This window comes from Papaver somniferum, chromosome 9, assembly GCF_003573695.1.
Source record: "Papaver somniferum cultivar HN1 chromosome 9, ASM357369v1, whole genome shotgun sequence".
Classification (NCBI taxonomy): domain Eukaryota; kingdom Viridiplantae; phylum Streptophyta; class Magnoliopsida; order Ranunculales; family Papaveraceae; genus Papaver; species Papaver somniferum.
In genome coordinates, this window is record NC_039366.1 from 34,825,632 (window position 1) to 34,850,048 (window position 24,417).

Below are 24,417 nucleotides of genomic sequence, written 5' to 3' on the forward strand. Positions count from 1 at the left end.
TCTGAATATGTTCCCGAACCTTGTAAAAGGTGTTGGTATATAGTATACGTCTTTTAATTCGCATGTGTAATCTCAAGTGTGTGCGAATGTTGACTACTTAACGGTTTAGGATGAGATTTTGGACGACTGGGACATATTCGCGAAAACTGGAATCCTGGGCATATCCCCAATTTTTCCATGGGAACACCAAAACAAGCACCACTATACGTATTGGCTGCCGTAGGCCGCACAAATTATTTTTTTTTTTGACGTTTTCTTTTGCTATAACAGATGGGACCTAAATTGTAAAATGCTCTAATTTTATTATACTTTTAGTTTCCACAAACATTTGATGTTTATAAGAAATTTTATATCGTTCCAACCGGTTACTAGTACATTTTAAAACAAATTATAACAAAAATTGTAACATTTGTTAGTAATTAGTCCCATCATTGCAATTTTAGAACATTTATGGAGGGACAAATACAAAATAATCTTAGAACACAACAGCTAAATAGGTAACTTTGAGATTCTAGGGAGGACAACGTCCTCAAGTAGCTCCCCCACTGTGCGGGGGACAGTGAAAACGAGGGTGGCTTTTGATCTTGTGGGGGTTGCGATGCAACCAGTTCGATCATCAATTGGATTCGGAACCAAGTGTATGGTGGTGTCTGTGTGTCGAGGTGGTGAAAATGGTGTTGGTGGTTCCCGAAGAGGCAGTGGTTTCCGGCGGCCACCGCATTAGCCATTGTAGGGTTTCTATTGTTTTCTAAAAAATGAGAATTTTGACAAAGTACACCTTGTGGGATTAGTATTTCATAAAATACACCCTTTTTTTTTGCTAAATTGCTAAAATACATCCAGTTTCACTTTTCCATCCAAAAATCTGTTAAGGCCCACAATCTCGAATTAATACATATCTAAACGTACATCCATTGAAACTGATCAACGATTAAGACTCATTATACATCGTAAAATTACTGGATTGCCCTTAATATTAGCACAAATAGATCGTGAGAATATGAGTTTTCATATCTTCCTCCTCTCTTTTATGTCTGTATCTTTAAATCAGAAATACTGAAGAATTCAATATTTACTTAATAAGAAGAATCTGAGTAGAATCGAAGACTCATGAAGACAGGAATGATGAATTCAAGTTCATGTGTGAACCGGAGAAGAATCCTTTCATATTGTTCTTCAGTTTGGGAAGAGTTCTAGAGATAATCATCGTTTTTTCAACTGATTAAAGTGAATCAATGGTGTGTGTTACCATATTTGAGACATGTCGATTAAAACTTCTTGCTACAATACCTTCTTGAATTGAATTCGATGTTTAAAAAAAAATTAGGGTTTTTTTTTCTTTTTACCAATTTAGGGTTTTCCTATATTGGATGTTTAGATTTCAATTCATATAATATTAGAGTATGGGATTGTTGTACTGTTGCGCCAAAGCCTGCGGAAGCGTTAGGTTTGCACTACTACGAGGTCTCAATATTGCCAAGAACACAATCACATACACAAGAAGAACAAATATTTAACGAGGTTGAATCCTCGAGAAGGAATAAGCAATTTTATATATCACCGTATAGGTTGGAATATACAAAGATTTAGACGAGAAGAAGAGAACTTTTACTTTGTTCTGGTGTGTTTTCTCTAGTTCTCTCTATGGCTATTTATACACATCACACATTCCTTAACAAGGATTACTTTCCTACAAGTATAGGGTTTCCTAACTTAACTCTAAGAGACAAACCTCTTAAGTTGCTATACATAGGACACTAGTAATTGGTTTCCCAAACCAACTAGATTTCCTAATCTAGTCCTTGACCATCCTACCAACAATTCTCCACCTCGGATCATGCATTCATGCATGAGATGATCAATAGACAAAATCACCTCCATCTTCCAACTTCGATTGAACCATTATTGACTGCCTACGTATCCTCAATAGGAATCAAACCCTACCATAGTTCTCTCAAATGGCCTTGCTAGAAGAGCTCCACCAGGTTCTTCAGAACCTTTACCCCAAAAGGGCCTTTCACCAAACCAGAAGGATGTCGATCAATTTCAAACAATGTCGAAACTTGATCCCAGTATCTACTTTAGTCAATATATCAACTGGATTGTCTTTGGTATCGATCTTCACAAGTACAATGTCTTCTTCTTCAAGAATTTCTCTCACAAAGTGAAATCGTACGTCTATATGTTTGGTTCTAGCATGATGCACTTGATTCTTAGCCAAATAAATTGCACTTAGACTATCACGATTAATGCACATGTAGTTGGTCTTGCACAACTCCTAAGTCATCTAGAAAACCGTGTAACCATATAGCCTCCTTAAATGCCTCTGCCACTGTCATATACCCCGCCTCCGTATTTGAAAGCGCCACAATAGACTGTAAGTGTGACGTACCGGAAAATTACGCCTTTGGCGCGTTGCCTCGCAGGCCGTAATCTCCCCCGGTGCGCCATGATGATGCTACGATCCGCGGCTTTAAGGCTAGGAAAATGCACGTCCATTCGCCGTTGCAAGCATGCTCGTGGAGCATGATGCAGCTAACTTAGCTTTCACACCGTTCCAAAGTCACCCTTGTCCGCAGAAGGGTATAAGGCCATATTGTCGTTGCCAAGAGTTCAAGCCATAGAGGCTATGGCCAATGCGTATTGCACGCATCACTAGTTGTGCCTCAACGTAGGGAATTCATCACTGAATTTCTTATCTAGATGAGCAACCGTCAGCTTATGAGTCATATCCAGACTTAAGGCATAAGCCGTGGAATTAGTCATAGGCCGCTCTAAGCCTATTGCCATTTGATGCAAGATTGGATCTTGGCCAATGTAGCCTCCAACTAATGCCGTGTTGGCCTTAGCCAATATGCACACGCGATGTGCCTTACTTGGCACTGGATATTCGCCTTGGGCCAGATGCATCTCACATGCAACGGAAGCTTTGTATGAAGCTTCATATCGAGCAATGGCGCATCCTTTAGCATGCGTCATGCTAAAAACACGAGGTGTTACACTCTTCACCCCTTTAAATAATTTCGTCCCCGAAATTCAAAACCAAAACTATTGTGGATCATCTCTTCGGTTTGGATTTCCTGAGCGAAATTCCCATACCAGATGCTCAGAAATCACGGGTTTCTTCAAGTTGTCATAAACAACAATTTAGACCTTCTGAGCACATGTCCCATACCACCTGCCCAGAAATCCAAAAGTGCCCACAACAATACCAAGAATCTCAGGAGTCCCTAAAGTTCACAAGGTTGATGTCATTGAAATGACAAGATTTTAGCACAGTACTGTGTGGATCAGTATCCAGTTGCCCACCGTCCCTGACGGTCATCCAGATTGCCACTCGTAAGTGGGATGCTAGCCGGGCTTGACAACGCACACCGTCGGCCAGTTGCCAACATGTGGGGATGATCAGTCCCATTGTCTACCCACCATCCCAGACGGTCTTTCGGATATCCACTCGTAATTGGGGTGCCACGTAGGCCAGGAAAACTCACAGAACTCATCCAATCTCAACTCGAATTGCAAAGTAACTGGCAGTTCCAGTCACAAATTCTTTCCGCGCAGAAGTTGGCCTACTCTCCAACTTTAAGTTTCCATGATGGAAAATACTCGCCAATGAGTCCACCCCTCACAAGTTCCTAGAGTTTTCTCAGAACTTGCTCTGATACCAACTGTGACGAACCGGAAAATTACGCCTTTGGCGCGTTACCCCGCAGGTCGTAATCTCCCCCGGTGCGCCATGATGATGCTACGATCCGGGACTTTAAGGCTAGGCAAATGCACGTCCATTCGCAGTTGCAATCATGCTCATGGAGCATGATGCATCTAACTTAGATTCCACACCGTTCCAAAGTCACACTTGTCCGTAGAAGGGTATGAGGTCATATTACCGTTGCCAACATTTCAAGCCATAGAGGCTATGGCCAATGCGTATTGCACGCATAACTGGATGTGCCTCAACGTAAGAAATTCATCACTGAATTTCCTATCTAGATGAGCAACCGTCAGCTCCCGAGTCATATACAGACTTAAGGCATAAGCCGTGGACTTAGGCATACGCCGCTCTTAGCCTATTGTCATTCTTTTACTCCGCTTTAGACTCTTCGTAGCTTGATAAGAAGTATGAGCATCCACTTGCTGGCATGCAACATTCCTCGTCAAGTCTGGCCGCAATCATCTTTTGCATCGAGTTACCGAGCTTAGATGATATGAGGGGCCAACGTGCTGGACCGGAAATGTTGCAACTCATTGCGGCTGCCTACGTATCCTTCCCTACTCTAAAGGAATCAAGCACCGACCGTAGTTCATCCTCGAATGGACAGAAACTTAATCCAACTCGTTTGCTAGGCCGTGGAGCAATAGTGGTAATGGCTTAGATAGGCCGTTCCGTCAAATACATCCAAGTGATGCATCATCAAGTCTGTGGAATAGCATAGTGATTCCTCAGCATCATATTCTCGATTCGTAAGGCTACACAACTTATAATGAGCCTTAGTCATCATTCATAGCGTTCCGGCTAAGCTGTGAAGCTTACTTGGTACATGGTCCGCATATGCACCTTCAACCAACTACCCCTCCCTATATATGTTAATTTCACATTTTTAGAACTCAAATTGAGGGAGCAAAAATCATTCATCAACTCCCCACTTTTACTATTCATGGTCGTTGCCATGTATTTTTCCTGAATAACCGGCCAAGATGGTCGTACATTCAGTTCTGGCTCACATGCCAGTTCATATGCCAGGCCAGGATGGCTGAACACTTCCTGAGCCAAACCCGATGAAGGACAGTGATAGATGTATTTCCGACTATGGCCCATAGGCCATTCAAATGTCAACTCGATGTTCAGCCAGGATGGTTGTATTATAGCTTTGGCCAGTAGGCCACTCCTATGTCCATCCATGTTGGCTGTCCACTGCCAACTCGATGTCCAGCCATGTTTGTTGTACATTTTCCACCCGATGTCTAGCCATGTTGGTTGTACATATTAAAGGCCATCTACCCAACTCGCCTAATGCATCATTTGATGCAATATTGGCTCTTGGCCAATGTAGCCTCCAACTAATGTCGTATTGGCCTTAGCCAATATGCACACGCGATGTGCCTTACTTGGCACCGGATATTGGACCTGGGCCAGATGCATCTCACAGCAACGAAAGCTTTGTATGAAGCTTCATCTCGAGCAATGGTGCATTCTTTAGCATGCGCCATGCTAAAAACACGGGGTGTTACAGTAAGATTGATCTCCAACTTACAGGTGCCCCTGCTATGGTAAATACATACCCTGTAGTTGAAAGTATCTTGTCCAAATCACCAGCATAGTCAGAATCCACATACCTAACACACAACTGATTGTTACTTCTATCCTTCACAAACTCCAAGCTTAGGACAACTTTCCAATGTTCCTTACCAGGACAATGCATGTAACAACTGACCATACTAACAACATGTGAAATGTCCGACCTTGTACATACCATCGTATACATCAAGCTACCAACAACCTCACCATATGGGACGTGGGCCATATACTTTCGCTCTTCTTCAGTAGTGGGAGACATACGTGCATTCAACTTAAAATGAGCAGCAAGGGGAGTACTTACAAATTTAGTTCCATCGTAGTCACCAAACTTCTGTAACACTTTCTTCAAATATTCCTTTTGAGACAAACAAACCTTACCATTCTCTCTGTTATGTTGAATCTCCATACCAAGAATCTTCTTAGCTTCTCCCAGATCTTTCATCTCAAACTCAGATGACAACTTGTGCTTCAAATTATCAATCTCTTTCTTGCTATTCGATGTTATCAGCATATCATTGACATACAAGAGCAAATATATGAAAGACCCATCACGTATCTTCTTAAAGTATACAAAATGGTCATAGTGACTTCTTGTGTATTTTTGGCCTATCATAAACTGGTCAAATCGCTTGTACCATTGTCTTGGAGACTGCTTCAGCCCGTACATCGATCTCTTTAGTTTACATACACAATCTTCTTTTTCAGCAACCTTGAACCCACTCGGCTGAGTCATATAGATCTCCGCTTCAATATCACCATGTAAGAATGTTGTCTTCACATCTAGCTGAACTAGGTCTAAATCATATTGTGCTACCAAGGCCAACAAAATACGTATTGATGAGTATTTTACCACCGGAGATAACACCTCATTGTAGTCAATCCCTTCTCTTTGGTCATAACCTTTTGCAACTAACCTTGCCTTGTAGCGTACTTGATTCACCGAATATCCTTCTTTCTTAGAATATACCCACTTGCACCGTATGATATTCTTACCATTCGGAAGCTTCATCAGAATCCATGTTCCATTCTTGTAAAGAGACTTCATCTCGTTTTGCATTGCACCTTTCCATTATTTAAACTCTTCACTACGTACAACTTATAAATAGGAAGTAGGAGTACCATCTTCTACAAGTGGTAATGCATAAGAAATGTAATAATTCATCCAACCAGGCTTCCTGGTTGATTTTCTTGGTTTGCTAGTTTCTACGGTCTCCGTGACCATAGCTTCTGCATCTTCTACTGACTCTTGGTCCTCTTCCTCAATAGCGTCACTATCATTTGGAACTTTGACAGCTACTTCTCTTGCAGACCCACTGTCTTCAGATGTATTCTGAACAGATACAAACTTAACTGGAAGTGGTGGAGTTTCATCAATCTCCACCTGCTGCAAAGGCTCATTAGTACTGGTGCTTCTGTTCTGCACCTGCCGAGAACCCCAAGACTTTACCATAGACATCTCATCAAATGTGACATCTCTACTCATGACTATCTTCTTCTCAACTGGATTCCAAATCTTGAACCATTTTACTCCACTCTTCATATCCACAAAGATTCCTTTCACACCACGCCTATCAAGCTTGTTTTCACTAACATGATACCACGCAGGACAACCAAAGATATGGATTGAGTCATAATCATAAGCTGGTTTACCAAACCACTTCTCCATAGGAGTTTTACCTTCTAATGCAGCTGATGGAAACCTATTAATGAGGAAGCACGCATACGTAATTTCCTCATCCCAAAACGCCTTACCTAATCTAGCATTAGATAACATACATCGTACCTTCTCCAACAAAGTACGATTCATGCGTTCAGCTACCCCATTTTGTTGCAGTGTCTTCTTAACTTTGTAGTGTCTTTTTATTCCCTCATCCTGACATACTTGCAAGAATGGATCAATCTTGTACTCTCCACCATTGTCCGAACGTAGTACTTTGATCTTTCTGCCAGTTTGAGTCTCAGTTGCCTTTTTCCACCTCACAAAGACTTCTAGGACTTCATCCTTATGACTCATGGTGTACACCCATACACGCCTAGAATAGTCATCAGTGAACGACACAAACCAATGTTTGCCTCACAATGATGCATTCTTGGAAGGACCCCAAACATCTGAGTCAACATAGTCAAGAACTCCACTAGTATTGTGGATTTTTGTGCCAAAGATTGTTCTTGTTTTCTTGCCCTTAACACAACGTTCACAAAATGATAACTTGCAGGCAATAACACCTTTCAATAAGTCTTGTTGAATCAACATATGCAACTACTTCTCACCTGGATGTGCAAGTCTCATGTGCCATAGCTTCGTCTTCTCGGTAGTTGCACTCTCGATGTGTTCAGAAATAGACACATCCCATATTGTTGTACTCTCATTCAAGTAATACAAGTTATGATGACGTGTTCCCTTCATGATTACCATAGATCCAAAAATTACCTTTAGAACACCATTTTCAGCGACTAACTTGTAGCCCTTAGCTTCCAAAGTTCCGAGCGAAATCAGATTCTTCTTTATGGCAGGTACAAATCTTACCTCCTTCAGCTCTCTAACCATACCATCATACATATTGATACGAACACTACTAATCCCAATCACCATGCATGAATGATTGTTTCCCATACGTACTTATCCATCAAGCTCTTCAAAACTTGAGAACCAGTCCCGATATGGACATATATGATACGCTGCTCCAGTATCTAATACACATGTACCATCTGTAATAGTACAAGATGGTGGTGTTACAGTTAGCTAGAAATCAGAAGCATCATCTGATTCTTCATTACCTTTAGCAATGTTCACCTCGGTATTACTATTATCTCTTTATCTTGCCTTACGCTTGGTACAATCCTTAGCCCAATGACCAAAGTCATGGAACCAAGCACACTCATCTTTCTGCCGTCGCGTTCTACTCTTAGAATGTCCTCTACCTTTACCATAACCACCATTCTTCTTTCTCCTGTCTGTTGAACGACCTCTTACAAGAAGTAAGTCATTATTAGCTTCACTTGCAAAGTATTCACGATCCATCTTCCTAAACTCCTCACTACGCAATGTTGTAGTGACCTCAGCGTATGTCATCTTATACTTGTCGTGCATTAATGCTTTAATAACGGGTTCATACTTTTCAGGAAGAGAGTTTATCAGACATAAAGCTTGTTCCTCGTCGTTGATCTTCTCATCGTAGTTAACCAACTCATCAAGAAGTTTATTATATGAATCTAGGTGCTCGGTCAATGTTTCCCCTTTCTTCATGTTATAGCGATACAAATTTCTTTTAAGATGTATCCTATTGGCCACGTTCTTCATAAGGTATTCCTTCTCTAGCTTTTCCCAGAGATCCTTAGCTGAAGTCTCGTGCTAATAATTAACTCTTACTGCAGTTGCTAAACACCGTCGTATCGAACCAAGACATAATTTATTGATCTTGTTCCACTGCTTATCGGACATCTCAGCTGGCCGATCTTTTAGAGCTTCTTCTAGGTCAAGATGAACAAGAGCATCCATTACGTATGTTCTCCATAAACCAAAGTTATTGGTTCCTGTAAACTTTTCTACCTTGAGTTGTGATCTATGTGAATGACGTATTACTTCTTTTGTTTCTTTATCTTTACTTGTGGACTCTGAATGTTCTCCTAAAGGATCTTTCGGATCAACTGGTTTATCCCCGTCAACCATTGTTCTCAAACAACCAAATATAGATAAAAAACAGAACCTTTGAGATTAGTATTACCTCAAGCAATCTTCAGAAAAAATACCTTCACTTCAACTTCAATATCTGAGTACCCGTATCCAAGAGCGTCTCCTTGCTCTGATACCAATTGTTGCGCCAAAGCCTGCGGAAGAGTTAGGTTTGCACTACTACGAGTTATCTCAATATCGCCAAGAACATAATCACACACACAAGAAGAACAAATATTTAACGAGGTTGAATCTTCGGGAAGGAATAAGCAATTTTATATATCACCGTATATGTTAGAATATACAAAGATTTAGACGAGAAGAAGAGAACTCTTACTTAGTTCTGGTGTGTTTTCTCTAGTTCTCTCTATGGCTATTTATACACATCACACATTCCTTAATAAGGATTACTTTCCTACAAGTATAGGGTTTCCTAACTTAACTCTAAGAGACAAACCTCTTAAGTTGTTATACTTAGGAAACTAATAATTGGTTTCCCAAACCAACTAGATTTCCTAATCTAGTCCTTGACCATCCTACCAACATGTACTTATGTCAATTTGGGAGTATCAGCTTGAATAGGGTCAATTGACTTCTGCTTTGTAATTGTAAAACTAGGGTTCCATATGCTATGGATTTTTTTGTCCCAAATATGTTCTTAATTCATTCAAATTAATGAATGAATGAGTTTTTTCCTAATTTATTCTTAATGGATTTGGTTCAATAAATTAGTATTTTGTAGTTTGAAATTTGAGACAGCAATCGATCTGTTTGTTTTGCTGTCTAAACTTGGGTTTCCACTTGGTGAATCTACAAATGCTGATCATGATTTTTTTATTTGATTTATTAACTGTTGGTCTATATCTTCCAACTTTTGAAGTTGATTTCAATTTCATCTACTGGAGAAGTTTATAGACGTAACTTGTAAAGTAGCAGATTTGCAATTGGTACAAAATCCAAATGCACTATACTTGGTTAACCGGAAACTTGATATTGGGGTCTCTCATGCTTAACAGTTAACATATTGAAGTTGTTAAAAGAAGGGGAAGATAAGGGTTGGTGATTTGAAACAGTGTATCGATTATGGCCATGGTTGGAAGCTGCAGAGTACCATAACATCAGATTATAAAGGTTTTGATAATTTGAAATGGTAAGGGGTAGTTTAGACATTTGAAAGCCCAGTCAACTCAGTCATCTCGAGCGGAGTTGGATACCTAACGGCAGTTGGATGGAAAAGTGAAACTGGATGTATTTTAGCAATTTAAAAAAAAACGGGTATATTTTAGGAAATACTAATCCTATAGGGTGTACTTTGTCAAAATCTCCTCTAAAAATTCTTAAAACAAACTAAGTGGGGTTTCCGGACTTATTTGTTTTTCTGGTTTCTAGATTTTGGGCTTTTTATATAAGTGGGCTTTTCCCAATTGTTGTTATTGTGATAAAACGATTTTTTGGGACCATGGTTTTTTGGGGACCATGGTTTTATTTTGGGTAAAGACATTAGAAGTAAATCTAGGTCACCTCTTATCTAGATGTTTATATTAATACCTAAATTACCCTCCTGATTAATTTTGGGTGATGATTAGTTAGTGTTAATAATAGTTACTGTAATGATTAGTGAGATGATTAAGTTAAAGATAATTAGTGAGATTAAAAAATCAGATGTTTTTTTTTTTTAAAGAAGTAGAATTATTGAGAGAGTAAAGTTGGAGAAGATGAAGAAGGAAAACATGAAAAACGATGGATTTTACCAACCACAACCGGAGGAAGGGTATTTGGGTACCCAGGTATGCTTCAAACTTAGATAATGTTGGTTGAATTGCTCCAAACTTTCAAAAAAAAATGAAATTTTTTATGTAGATTTGGGCCAGTTCGGTTACGTTTTCCAAACACGCAGGTTACCGAACTCGTTCGTTAATGGAGGTTTTGGTCGTACAGTGTAATGTTCGGTTACCTAGGATAAAATGGTAGGTAACCGAACTTTGAACTTAACAATTTATTTGGGTACATCTTGTGTGTTCCGTTAGTTCGCAAACTTCAACGCAACCAAGTTTCCAACCGAACTGCAGGTTAAAAGTAACCTAGTGTTAGAAGTTCGGTTGGTTCGCAAACTTCAACATATTTTGCGAATCAACCGAACTGGGCTTATATATGCTTATATGCAATTAGGCAAACATTCGGTTACTACGAAATTTATTTCTTGGCGAATAAGGTAGAGTTCGGTTACGAAGTTTCAAAGGTAGAGTTCGGTTACAAAGAAAACTTAACATTTTTGCGAACGAACCGAACTTGTGGATTTCTCATTTATTTTCGTAAACTAAAGTTCGGTGATATCCTTATTTTGCGAAGGAACCGAACTTATGGACTTGTGTTGTTCTAAGACAAGGAGTTCGGTTAAAAGTATTTTTTTTGCGAATCAACCAAACTCTGAGTTCAGTTAAGAAAAAATTAATTCGTGATAACCGAACTTTTCTCTGAAAAAAACCTCCATTAAACCTCTCTGCAACTTCCATTTTCAACTCATTTTAATGATTACTTCTCATTTATTCAACCAAAAGTGAATGACAAGTAATGGGTTTATGAGAATATCTTTGTTAATGTTTTAAATTAAGCTATATATATAGAGGTGGTGGTGGTGGTAATCGGAGGTGGTGGCGGTAATCGGTGGTTGGTGGTGGTGATAAACGAAAGTGGTGGTGGTAATCGGCGGTGGTGGGTGGTGGTGGTAATCGGTGGTTGGTGGTGGTGATAATCGGAGGTGGTGGTGGTTGTAATCGGCGGTGGTGGGCGGTGGTGGTGTGAGGAGGTGGTGGTTATATATATGTAGGTGGTTATTAAGTTGGTTTTAAATTAAATTAGGTTAAGGGTAGGTTAGTCATTTCAATGACTTAGGACACCCCTTATAACTATAGGGAAGGTGGCCTAATAAAACCATGGTCCCCTCAAAAAAAACCATGGTCCCTAACAAATCATTCTTGTGATAGGTATCTTAGGGCCTACGAATTGTTGGTTACTGGATCTCGCATAACGTGGTCCAGTCTTAGAATCTAGTGTTTTGATATTGTTCACATCGAGGCTTATAGATAAGGTAACCTGACCAAGGTTTTGCGCCGAATTATAGTACTACCATCTGATTTGTTTTCACGACTTAAAGATATACTGTCAATGACCACATGGAGCAACTGATTGCGCTTTCCAAATATTAGAACTCGCCACCCTTTAATGTTGAGAAGCTAATCAAGATTTCATGAGATAGATATAAGGGCTAGATATTCATCAGTCAATAAACTTCTAGCAGAGTTTTCGAGAAATAAATGCAACTACATTACTACTTAATACTTCTGCCATTACAAAATTACTAAGCATCTCTTTTATATATCAAAAAAGATTTACCAAGCCTTTCTCCAATGTTTTTTCCCCTCCAATGTTCATACTCCAGTCTATACCATACCTTGTACGGGTCGGAAAATGTGAACATTCATCTTGATTTTTTCCCGAAAATCAACTAGTTCAAAGACACAGACATCGCCTTCCCTCAAATCATTATCGGCAACAAATTTACGCCAGCCCGGAGATATCCTTCCTCTAACCTTTGGTGGTCGCGAAACGTATCTGACATCCCAGGTTTTCCCATCAGAAACTCTAAGAGTAATTACAATCCGCGGTATGTTTGTCAAATGAGAGGTTGCAAAATCCGCAGGCACCGTCTGCATTGGAAAAAAATTAGGATGCACCATAAAAAGTTCACAGATGCTTGTCAACGAAGACGAATTAATAGTTGGGACTAATTAACCCCTCAAATAAATAATTCACAAATTTATGTACTGAGATCATTTCATTAATTTGTCTATAGTCCCGCATCTTTGACTCCTTCGACTCAAATCGGTCAATGCCTAAGAATTACCTAAATGCAACTTACTACGAGACATGATAAAAAATGTACGCTCAAGTTTAGTGTTAAAAAGCTTAACACCATTCCTCCTTTTATATGTCCGGCTCGCATAACAATCTTGAAGAACGGATTCTGAGACCTAAACTCTTCGGCTGCTTTGAGCGTTGCCCGGAATTCCACAGTATAATAACTTGATTTAGGAGTAATCTTCTTGGAAAATGGTTCTTGCTGTCTGAAAATACGGACAATGATCTCAATTTTATTCCTATCAACTAGTTCAAAGACACAGACATCACCTTCCTTCAAATCATTATCTACAGCAAATTTGCGCCAGCCTTGAGATAGCCATCTGCCAGTTGGTGCTTTAAAAACATATCCGACTTCCCAAGTTCTCCCATCTAAAACCCTAAAAGTGATCACCATCTGTGTTATGTTTGTGAAATATGAGATTACAAAGTCCGCAGGTACCCTCTGCATGGGAAAGATATTAGGATGCACCATTAAAAAAATCACATATATTTATCACGAAAGTGAATTAATAATTCGGAGTAATCCCTTGATAAATGATTCGTGAAGTGCCATAATTTACTGAGATTATTTCGTTTGGCTATATAGTCCTGAATCAAACTAACTAGATCTTGATTTAAAAGGATCAATACCTAAGAATGCCTAAATTATAACTTACTAAGAGACATGATTAAAGATGCATGGCTTTGTATTGGAAAGCTTACCGCCCATTGTCCTTCTATATACGAGGCTTGCATAACGATCTTGAAGAACGGATTCTCGGACGTAAACTCTTCGGCTGCTTCAAGCGTCGCCTGGAATTTTGCAGTATAATGCATTATTTTCTCAGATGTGAACTCCTCGGCTGCTTCAAGTGTTGCCTGGAATTTTGCAGTATAGTGTCTTATTTTAGGAGTAAGCTTACTGAATGTTTTGTGTTGTCGGAAAATGTGAACATTCATCTTGATGTTTTTCCTATCTACTAGTTCAAAGACACAAGCATCGCCTTCCATCAAATGATCATCTGCAACGAATTTGGGCCAGCCCTTGGATAGCGTTTTTTCAGTTTTTTCAGTTATTGTTCGAGAAAGATATCCGACTTCCCAGATTCTCCCATCTGAAATACTAAGAGTGGTCGTTATCCGTGTTATGTTTCCAAAATATGAGTTTGCAAAAGTAACAGGCACCCTCTGCATCAGATAGAAATTCAAGAATCACCATAAAAAATCACAGAAGCGACTAATCCCTTAATAAACTACTATAGACAGTAGTAGGATGGTGTATGGTGGATTATAAGCCATTCTCTAAGTGAAGTCATTTCATCTGTCTATCTAAAATACTCCCTTGTCCAAACTACCCAGATCTAGAATCAAAGGGCCAATACCTAAATGTAAGTAAGTTACTAAGGGACGTGATTAAATTGCATGGTTCTATGTAAGAATGCTTACCATGCATCCTTTTTTTATATGTGAGGCTTGCAACATGATCTTAAAGGATGGATTCTCAGAGTGAAATGCTTCAGCTGCTTCAAGTGTTGCCTTGAATTCCTTTGTATGAAACCTTTTAGGAATAACCCTTTTTTGTTTTCGTGGTTTCTTGGGAAGTACATGTCCGCCTACATTATAATCAAATAAAACCATAAGACGGAAAAATCCATGTAACAAGGGAATCAAACCCGGATTACAGTACGAGGGACTTACCAGGATATTCTTTCTGGTTAAGAAAGGATTCACTTGACATGGAAGGTTCATCGTTGCTTTGGGTACTGCCGGAATGTGTGGAAGCTACTTTAACTTCGTCTTCATCCGTATGAGTTGATGTCATTTCAATTTCATGATTGGTGTTGTTGGTATGAGATGGGTAATCTATCTCACTAGCATCAATGCCAAATATATGAACTTGCAATTCTGAATTCCCATCATATCTGAAAAGTATAACACGTCCAACACAAATGGAGTAAAACTCCATAAATTCTGGCCAACCATTTTCAAACAATATTACACCTTCTGCATTCCTCAATCCTATATGCCAGATACCATTGGGAACCTTAATAATTGCATGGTCAGACAATTCCTTCTCGTACTTGACGGTAAATTCTTTTGGGAGTCGCTGTCATGCATTGTGTCAAATACAAACTGATTAAAATACAAAACAGTCAAACACGTAAGAACTACAATCTGTTTTTGCTACAAATTGAACTTAATGTGCAGCTGCATATGTTTTCAGTGATGCTTCAAAATCTGACTCATCTGAAGTCAAATGATTTGTGAATCTGACTGAGGCAATAACCACTCTTAGTCATCTCACCTAGAGTCATATAAGGCCCGTACACAAAGATTTGAGTTATGACTCGGACGAGTTAGCAAAAATCAAGCACCCGTAGAAGCGAAAAATCAAACACCCACTTAAACCCTCTGTATATCTTGGTGATCAAAATTAAATCCCTAAATCCATATAGAATTAAGGTTAAAAACATGGAACACCTACTCAACTACTCTTGCATGTCCTAATATACAGCATAAGATAAAGAGAAGGAAAATTAATTTGATGTCATCTCTTACCAATCGTTTGCCCGTAATGATGGAAGTGTGGATTATCTCATAAAAATGCATCGTTGAAGACGACAGTTATTCACTTATTCTCCTTACTGTTAGAATGCTGCTATGGCTGATCTCCAGAGTCAAGTAGAAAAGGAACAAAGCAGCAAACCAGGAAATGCAAGTATGTGGCATCTCATTTAGTTTCTTCATGTTGTTGTGGAAGTGAAGTGACACATGTTGCTGCATTCAGATATTCAGCGCAGTGCAGGGAATATTTATTGATTTGATTTCGTACGCGCTGGAGTCTGGTGTAATCATCTCCTGTTTCCAATGTCGTCAAAAACAAGAGAACACCGTTGTTATAGGGAACCTGTTATTATTTATAGGAGGGCATCTGGTTTTCTTTGTGTACCCTAATTAAGTGTTTGGGGTACCAAAAGCGAAAGTCGATTTCTGTGTAGCTTCGGTTTTTTAAATATCTTGCTTTCCGAAAACGTCTACATTTAATCTCACAAGTCTGGCTTATTAAGGATGGCTATAATCTTTTTTTTTTTTGGGTATACAAGGATAGCTATAATCATTTAGCTGTACTTTGCATCCTACTAATGTCGGGCAAGTAATGAGATGGGTATAACCAGTTAATAAACTTCTAGTACAGCATTCAAGCAAAATAAAGGTACTATATACAGACTACAGTGCTACTTAATACTTCTTCGGTTACAAGATTACTATACATATATGTATACATTTACATGCCGCTTGTGCGTTTCTCCAGTAGTATGTTCGTATATACTCTAGTCTATACTATATTTTAGTCCAGTAGTATGTTCGTATATACTCTAGTCTATACTATATTTTAGTCGGAAAATGTAAACATTCATCTCGAAGTTTTTCCTACGATCAACTAGTTCAAAGACACATACGTCGCCTTCTTTCAAATCATTATCTGCAACAAATTCAGCCCAGCCCTGTGATATCCTTCCATTAGTTGGTGTTTGAGAAACATATACGACCTCCCAAGTTCTTCCATCTGACACCCTAAGAGTGATCATCATCTGTTTTATGTTCGTCAAATGTGAGGTTGCAAAAACAGCAGGTACCGTCTGCATTGGAAATAGGAAACAAAATAAGGACGCACCATAAAAAATTCACAGTTTTTATGTCAACAAAGATGAATGAATTAATAGTTGGGACTAATCCCTCCATAAATGGCTTCGAGGGAAGTGAAACAATTTACAAAGATCCTTTCATTTGACTATATCCCAAATTCAAAACTATTAAGATCTCGACTCAAAAGGGTCAATACCTGATAATTACCTAACTTTAACTTACTAAAATATATGTTTCGTGTTAAAAAGCTTACCACCATTCCTCCATTTATATATGCGGTGTGCATAACGACCTTGAAGAACGGATTCTCAGACGTAAATCCTTTGGCTGCTTCAAGCGTTGCCTGGAATCCCGCAGCATAATTTTTCATTTCGGGTGTAACGAATCTTTTTTGTAGTCGGAAAATGTGAACATTCATCTGGATTTTTTCCCTATCGACCAGTTCAAAGACACAGACATCGCCTTCCTTCAAATGATTATCTGCAACGAATCTATACCAGCCCCGAGATAGCCTTCTTTCAGTTGGTGTTCGTAAAACATATTCAACCTCCCAGGTTCTCCCATCCGGAATTCCAAGAGTGATCTTTGTCTGTGTTTTGTTTCTCAAATATGAGTCTGCAAAATCATTAGGTACCCTCTGTATTACAAAGAAATTCAAGAAGCACCATCAGTAAATCACATATATTATTTGTCACAAAGATGAATTAGTAATTTCGACTAATCCCTCAATGAATTTCACCATTGGCTGTGATCTTGGTTAATATATTATCACATAGATTGGTAGGAAGGCCTATTGAGAATTATAAACTTTGAGAAATCGTTTACTGTGATCATTTCCATTTGTCTATTTATGCCCGGCCCTGTGTCAAAACTACCAGGATCTTGAATCAATAAGGCCAATACATGTATGCAAGAGACGTGATAAAAAAATGTACAGTTTCTTGTTTGAATGCTTACTACGTTTGCTTTTATATACGAGGCTTGCATAGTGAGCTTGTAGAATGGATTCTCAGACCTAAATTCATCGGCTGCTTTAAGTGTTGCTTGGAATGCCTTGGAATGAAATAATCTTGTAGGAACAACCGTTCTTTGTTTTCGTGATTCTTGGGGAAATTTGTGTCCGGCTGCATATAATCAAATAAAACCATAAGACAACAAGATCATGTAACAAGGCAAGATATCATGAAAATAATTATGCAGACTAACCAGGTTTGGCATTCTGATTAAGAGAGGATTCACTTGTCATGGAAGGTTCATAATTGCTTTGGGTACTGCCAGAATGTATTGAAACTACTTCAACTTCATCATCATCCGAATGAGTTGATGTCATTTCATCTTTGTGATTGGCATTGTCGTTATTATGACATGGATAATCTATCTCAGTTGCATCCTTGCCAAATATATGAAGTTGAAATTCTGAATTCCCATCATATCTGAAAAACATAACATGTCCAACACAAATCGAGTAAAACTCCATAAATTCTGGCCACCCATTCTCAAAAGATATTACGCCTTCATCCTTCCTCAATCCTATATGCCAGATACCATGGGGAACCTTAATAATTGCGTTGTCAGACAACTTCTTCCCGTACTTGACGGTAAATTCTTTTGGAAGTTCCTGTCATGCATTGTACACAAACTGATTACAAACAAAACATCCAATCAAACAAGAAATGTACCCTGCTAGCTAGCATTTCCGTACGTGTATGTGTATCTGATTAATTATCATATGTCCCATTCACTGCTTACAAACTGCAGTCACTAAAGGATGTGTCGTGGAAACTCATAGCATAAGTTTTTGGTGATGCTTCAAAATCTGACTCATGTGTATAGTCTTAATTTCTAGATTACAGTCTAGTTGGAATATTCCTCAAGTCAGATGATTCAAATCCATTGTGAATCTGATTAAGGTTAAAAACAAGCACCCTAGAAGAAGCAATAATCAAACACCTTAGCTCTTAAGATATCCTGATATCAAAATTTAATCCAAATATAATTAAGGTTATTAAAAATACTCTTGCATGTCCTAATAATATAGAGAATATAAATTTTGATAAGAGAAGGAAATTAAATTAAATTGATGTTTATTTCTTACCAGTCGTTTGTCTCTGATGACGGAAGTGTGGCATATCTCATAAAAATGCATTGTTGAAGATGACAGTTATTCTATTCTATCTCCTTGTTAGAATCTTGATATGTGCATTTGTTGAATAAGATGAACCAGCAACAAAAAGAAATGCATGACACCATACATGTGGCATCTCATTTGGTTTCGTCATCTAGTTGTTCAAATGACACATGTTGTTGCATTCAAAGCAGTACTGGAATTCTGATTTGATTCCGCACGCTCTGTCTGGTCTAATCATCTCCTCCTGTTTCCAATATCGTCAAAAACTAGACGACACCCTTGTTACAGGGAACCTTTTTATATTTATTGGGGCACTTGGTTTTCTTTGTACCCTGTGCGGGGTGCAAGCAGGAGTATGGTGTGTGTGTAAAAATAAAAGGAAATGGGTGTCATAATATAATTTCAAAATTTAACAGCGTTAGCTTACAAATCTGAAGTGAAGGGTGGGTTATTTCTTTCTCTGCTGGAAAAAAAGGTACGTTCACTCCAACCTCCTCTATCTGTCGATTAATATCTCTTTCATATTTGCATTAAATTTTTGAGAAAACTTGGACTTTGATAGGAAACTGTCTGATTAGATGATTCTTAAGACTTCGGTAGTAGGGTTAAATACAATTGAATTAGGAATGCACACACACTGTTTGATATAATAACTCATCTAGAAATACTACATTTTTGCAACATTATGAGGGTGTATGAATAATTGTTTTAGTGAAGAAGACATGATTTTTTAGTGTGATTTTTTTTCAAACACTTCTACAGATGAATAATGTCTTATAAAAGTTTCAATTAGAAATGCCGACTTACTTAACATGACATCTGTTTCTATTCACAGAGCTTAAAAAGGTATTGTTCTTGAAATTTAGATGGTGATTTTATCTTCAGTTGTTTCTTTAGTTATGTTGTAGTCATTGTGGTAGCATTCATTGGCAGAGATGAGAACTTTTCGTTTCATTTGTCATGTGTACATGTTTTTATTACTGTGCCTGTCAAATGCTAACCTACCAGACATTTGATCTCTTCCGGGATGAGAGTGATGTGATTTAACTCTTTCTTCATAGCTTAGCTTTCTCAGTTAAAGGTGGTCAGTATTTGTTAATTGTTGTCAAACTTAAGTGTCTTCTACTTAAATGATTACACAAACAATGATATGAATTAACCCATTTAAGGTTACAGTATTAAAAAAAAAGAAAAGTGATTGTCACCTATTCAATTGTGTTAGCCTCTTCTTGTAGCGGTCAATTTTACTTCGAAGTTTGATGTAGCTGGAGATTACGGTGTCATCTGTTTGTAGCTAATAGAAATTTGGATTACAGGTGAACCTGGAAACTGTACCTAACTGGGAAGAATAGCATTTGCTAGAAAAGTAAGAGCATCTCACTTAATATGTTGTTAATCAAGAATATGACCAATTTTGTGTTATTTTCCAGAGATAGCTCATTTTAGCACCTGTGTTGGCATTCCGTTTTTTGGAATTGAAGCATTATATTTCTAGTAGGATAATGTATTTCAAGCTTTACCATATGCATTTAAAGCGTTTGCAGGCTGAAACACTCAGTTTATGGATGCACTTGGTTAAACCTACACTTACATCCTTCAAAATTCGACAGTCTTTTTGTTTTCTTTAAAGGGCTGAAACCCATGAATTCAAAGTAGCGAAATCTTTAAGGCCTGTAAGCTTATCCACAATATAGATATTTCCAGTATCCTTAAAAAGCTTACATATGTTGAACATGACACTTTCAAATAAGAGCTTCACTACCTGGAAGATTAGTTCCGTGTCCATTTCACATTCTGGGACCCGAGATAGATTCTGGTGAATCTATATATTGTCTAAAAGAATCTCTAGACGTCCATGAATTTCATCAACACAAGAACATTTAGGGAAATTTCAGAATTTGTTATGTTATCAGATGAGCAATCCAAGGGACTAAACATAAATTTACCTTCTAGAATTTCTTTTATTTACAAAGTGAAGCCATTGGCTGTTAGATGTCATAAGTATACGAAACATTTCTGAAGATGCCTTTTCCGTCACTTCATAATTGTTATGATAAAGCTACTGAAAGTAAAGTAGACAGAGATTTAAGGGGTTTGATCTTAAAGATCTACGTCCGCTGTGGGTATTTGGTGTTTTTCCATTAATGGAGTTGTAGGTTACAGAGAGTTTACATTCTTTCTCATGAAAGAGAAAGTGTACAAGAGGACATAGATCTTTAAGATTGAACCACTTAAATCTCTGTCTACTTTACTTTCAGTAGCTTTATCTATCTTTCATACTTAAGTTTGTGCGTCGCGAGAATACTGCTGTTTCATAATCTTTGCATGTAAAATCTTATTTTGCTAAGTGATCATTTCCTCCTAAATGTTGCATGAAGCTGGTCTTTACTTGTTGTAGTAATCTAATTGAATCAAATTTTAGTTACAGTAACTATAAGTACTTACAGAGAATATTCTCCTGAAATTTGTTCAATCGCGTCATTGCTTTGTATTGTCTACTACTTATAAGTTATAACTGTTGTTCAGGTTGCATCGTCTATCCAATTAATAGAGTATGGTTTAGAATGTGCAGTCAAACTACTTTGATTGCTTAAAGTTGTTTCTATCAAATTTCTGTTATGCGTCCACTTCTCTTTTTTTTTTCCTATTTTTCTGTGGCGGGCAGCTATTTGTGGTTGTTCTTAAAAACTCCAAATTTATATTTTGTACCTGGGCTGAGTTTCTGATATGGAATAGACGCCATTGTGGTACTAGTAGCAGTAGTAGTTTTAATGTTATTATTAGAAGAGAATAAGCATAATTCGGTGGCATCTTCCGGATCTACTGCATTTTCTTCTCCACCTCGTTACTACCGTTATTAGTACTGTCGTAGTCTTTCCAACTCCATAACGCTGCAGGATGCCTCAGTAAAATCTTGATCATGATGATTACCATTTCTACTTGCTGAGCCTAAGCAGCTCAGAAGGGGAAGGGTTTTTCATTAATGTGCGTTGTAATGTGATTCAGTTTGTTGTATTTTTATTTGCACAAAGTTGCTGAATTTGTTTGAATGTGGCTCTGATTTTCCAGGTTTTGAAATATGATGAATTCATCTCAAGTAGGAGTTGTTTCAAAATCAGAACTAAGCTCGCTTCATAGAATTTCAGACTCGGCAATATACAATGTCAAGCAGCAAAGTTTTGTTAGGGTTTTGCCATCAACAAAATCAAGTATATCTGGATTTCACATGTTTTGTTGTTGATGATGAAGATTTGCTGCCTCCACTGCTTTCGATAACTTGGGTGTTGTTGCTTGCAGAGTCTTATTCATCACCTCGGTGTAGTGTTAGTTTTCGACCTTGTATTGATATACACAAGGTAAATCCTTTTGATTCCTTCAGTTGTCGATGTACTCATTAATTTTTTTCTCTTCTCTCTTCTCTCTCTGGGGGTTATTTTTTATACCATTTCCCTTCTGTTTTTATTTTCCTTCGATTATTAAATCGCTTCAGAGTTTCGCCCAAACAAAAAAAGATGTAATTACAGTGAATTCCTGAATTGCTTGGATAATTCTTTGGCTGAAATAAAATTAAAATGTTGCAGGGGAAAGTGAAACAAATTGTGGGATCCACTCTTAGAGATACAAAGGAAGGTGCATCTGATATGGTTACAAATTTTGAATCAGATAAGTCAGCAGGGGAGTTTGCGAAATTATACAAAATGGATGGGCTTACAGGTGGTCATTTAATAATGCTTGGTGCAGATCCTTTGAGCCAATCTGCAGGAATTGAAGCACTGCGTGCTTACCCAGGTAAAATCATCGTGTCTTGTTGTTTCTCGTTATAGTTTGTGTTCTCTTGTTATTTGAAGTCTTTTATTAGTCATGTCTGTCAGATTCAGTGCTTGTAGATATAGATTGTCTGTGGTTTGTTAACTGAATGACCAAATTTGTGTTTAAGAATTTGAGTGACCGGAGAAATTTTCTATTCCGTATGCACGAATTTATTGGTTAAGCCGTTTAAGGTTAGGTGTGCAGCGAGACACTGTGATTTCCCACTATAAACTTCATGCTAAATGACTAATCAACTCATGTTAAATTCAACTAGTGCGGCAGCACCCCTATTACATTACCAGTGGATATGTTTATTTTTGGGAATTCTGTACAAGAGTAAGTGGTTCAACTATTTCTTCTTTATGGGTTATAATATGTTTAAGCTTATAGATTTTTCCTCTACTGAACTTACTGTGAGGAATGGTAACTTCTAGGCGGTCTTCAAATTGGAGGTGGGATCAATTCAGACAATGCTTTGAGTTATCTAGATGAGGGGGCTTCCCATGTTATAGTTACTTCGGTATGTGACCTGTATATGGTGTTAAAACCATTTACTTTCCCTTCAATAGTCTAAAGGCCATAACTTTTCTTCTTGTCGGGCAGATAGACTTTTATCTTTTTAAGGAAGTTTTCATCCCTTGTTTATACAGTTTTCTTGCATTTTTGTGTCAGTATGTCTTCAACAATGGGCAAATGGAACTTGAAAGGCTCAAAGATCTCGTCCGCGTGGTCGGAAAAAAGAGGCTTGTCTTGGATCTAAGCTGCAGAAAGAAGGTATATCAGTTCTTTATTATGTTCAACCCATGGATTTTAGCTAAATGTCCATTGGGATCAGCATTTCGAAACAACTAGATCTTTTTACTGGAGTCATTCTAATTTAAGCTACCCATGTGCAGAATGGGAAATATGCAGTTGTCACTGATAGATGGCAGAAGTTCAGTGAATTGTATGTCGATCAACAAACACTGGATTTCCTTGCAACTTACGCTGACGAGTTTTTAGTTCATGGAATTGATGTTGAGGGGAAAAGGTTAGGTTCTCTCACTTAACCCTCCTCCTTATATAACAATATCTCCACTCAAAAATCCTAGTCTGAGGTAACTCTATAGCATGGATGTTGAAAGACGATGCCTGGCCCCTATAAGGAGTGCCTTACCCGTGTATGTTTTTTCAAAATTGATTATTGAATCTGCTCAATTAAATTTCAGGCTAGGAATTGATGAAGAGCTGGTTGCTCTGCTTGGACGATACTCACCCGTATGTTACTTTCATTCCTAACTTTTTTTTTATAATGTTCATCCTCCCTCTACCCTAAAACAATCTATTTGTTCCTTCTTCAATGACCTAAAATGCTGTAAGAATTTTCTCTTACACATATATCGTACACGTTTGTAATAGTTTTGCGTGCATCTAAGTAATATAATGGTGTACAATACAGATCCCAGTAACTTATGCTGGTGGAGTCACAACAATGGCTGATTTGGAGAGCATAAAAGTGGCAGGGATGGGACGTGTAGATGTTACTGTTGGAAGCGCGTTGGATATTTTTGGAGGCGATATAGCCTACACAGATGTCGTGGCTTGGCACAAGAAACAGGAAACTTCAGTTGTTTTGTGAAACCATTTTTTGTATTTGAAATTTCTACCTAAAACGCTTGCTTAGTAGATTTATGTTGGACAAGAATTCTTTTGTTTGTTTCAAATTTGCAGTAATGTTGGTGTGGATTACAATTGTCAAAGCTTGTAGTGTGTTTTTTACTGACTTATTGAGAATACTGACCCCTTCAGAATTCGTAATTTCTGTAGAATTTTCAAAGAAAATTTCTTTTCTGAAACATGAGCTATTTTGGTACTCCCTCATGACTTTTTTAATAGGCCAGTTTCTTTTTTTGAGAAAATTAAGGAAATTAAGAGAACTAATTATTGAAATAATAAAAGAAGTGAAGTGAAATATTCCTCATG

At 38.0% G+C, this 24,417-nt stretch overlaps 3 protein-coding genes across 3 annotated transcripts; 1 reads left to right on the forward strand and 2 right to left on the reverse strand.

The window, feature by feature from the left end:
* Positions 1 to 12,409: 12,409 nt before the first annotated feature.
* On the reverse strand, positions 12,410 to 15,653 carry LOC113311758 (B3 domain-containing transcription factor VRN1-like). The gene is made up of 6 exons (XM_026560556.1): positions 15,516 to 15,653; positions 14,568 to 14,976; positions 14,316 to 14,482; positions 13,593 to 14,057; positions 12,943 to 13,332; positions 12,410 to 12,676 (listed from the first exon to the last, which is right to left on the reverse strand). The coding sequence occupies exons 1-6, from the start codon at positions 15,651 to 15,653 to the stop codon at positions 12,410 to 12,412; spliced, it is 1,836 nt and encodes a 611-aa protein (XP_026416341.1).
* Positions 15,654 to 16,246: 593 nt separating this feature from the next.
* On the reverse strand, positions 16,247 to 18,805 carry LOC113311759 (B3 domain-containing transcription factor VRN1-like). Its single transcript, XM_026560557.1, has 5 exons — positions 18,613 to 18,805; positions 17,724 to 18,135; positions 17,475 to 17,641; positions 16,771 to 17,154; positions 16,247 to 16,510 (listed from the first exon to the last, which is right to left on the reverse strand). Exons 1-5 carry the CDS (start codon positions 18,661 to 18,663, stop codon positions 16,247 to 16,249), a joined length of 1,278 nt encoding a protein of 425 aa, XP_026416342.1. The 5' UTR covers positions 18,664 to 18,805.
* On the forward strand, positions 18,803 to 24,290 carry LOC113313433 (1-(5-phosphoribosyl)-5-[(5-phosphoribosylamino)methylideneamino] imidazole-4-carboxamide isomerase, chloroplastic-like). The gene is made up of 10 exons (XM_026562201.1): positions 18,803 to 19,120; positions 19,962 to 20,011; positions 21,715 to 21,854; positions 21,943 to 22,001; positions 22,227 to 22,434; positions 22,890 to 22,975; positions 23,128 to 23,229; positions 23,352 to 23,485; positions 23,664 to 23,712; positions 23,894 to 24,290. Exons 3-10 carry the CDS (start codon positions 21,725 to 21,727, stop codon positions 24,071 to 24,073), a joined length of 948 nt encoding a protein of 315 aa, XP_026417986.1. The 5' UTR covers positions 18,803 to 19,120; positions 19,962 to 20,011; positions 21,715 to 21,724; the 3' UTR covers positions 24,074 to 24,290.
* Positions 24,291 to 24,417: the final 127 nt, after the last annotated feature.

What these genes read in the sequence shown, in the direction of transcription:
- LOC113311758 (XM_026560556.1), bottom strand. Translation starts at nt 15,653, where the DNA reads ATGCAGCAACATGTGTCACTTCACTTCCACAACAACATGAAGAAACTA. An exon ending in TAACCAGAAAGAATATCCTG is followed by an intron (nt 14,483 to 14,567) that starts GTAAGTCCCTCG and finishes ATTATAATGTAG; the next exon opens with GCGGACATGTACTTCCCAAG. An exon ending in ATATAAAAAAAGGATGCATG is followed by an intron (nt 14,058 to 14,315) that starts GTAAGCATTCTT and finishes TATCTGATGCAG; the next exon opens with AGGGTGCCTGTTACTTTTGC.
- LOC113311759 (XM_026560557.1), bottom strand. Translation starts at nt 18,663, where the DNA reads ATGCATTTTTATGAGATATGCCACACTTCCGTCATCAGAGACAAACGA. An exon ending in TCATCAGAGACAAACGACTG is followed by an intron (nt 18,136 to 18,612) that starts GTAAGAAATAAA and finishes AATGCATGACAG; the next exon opens with GAACTTCCAAAAGAATTTAC. An exon ending in CGTATATAAAAGCAAACGTA is followed by an intron (nt 17,155 to 17,474) that starts GTAAGCATTCAA and finishes TTTGTAATACAG; the next exon opens with AGGGTACCTAATGATTTTGC.
- LOC113313433 (XM_026562201.1), top strand. Translation starts at nt 21,725, where the DNA reads ATGATGAATTCATCTCAAGTAGGAGTTGTTTCAAAATCAGAACTAAGC. An exon ending in CTTGTATTGATATACACAAG is followed by an intron (nt 22,002 to 22,226) that starts GTAAATCCTTTT and finishes AAAATGTTGCAG; the next exon opens with GGGAAAGTGAAACAAATTGT. An exon ending in ATTGATGTTGAGGGGAAAAG is followed by an intron (nt 23,486 to 23,663) that starts GTTAGGTTCTCT and finishes ATTAAATTTCAG; the next exon opens with GCTAGGAATTGATGAAGAGC.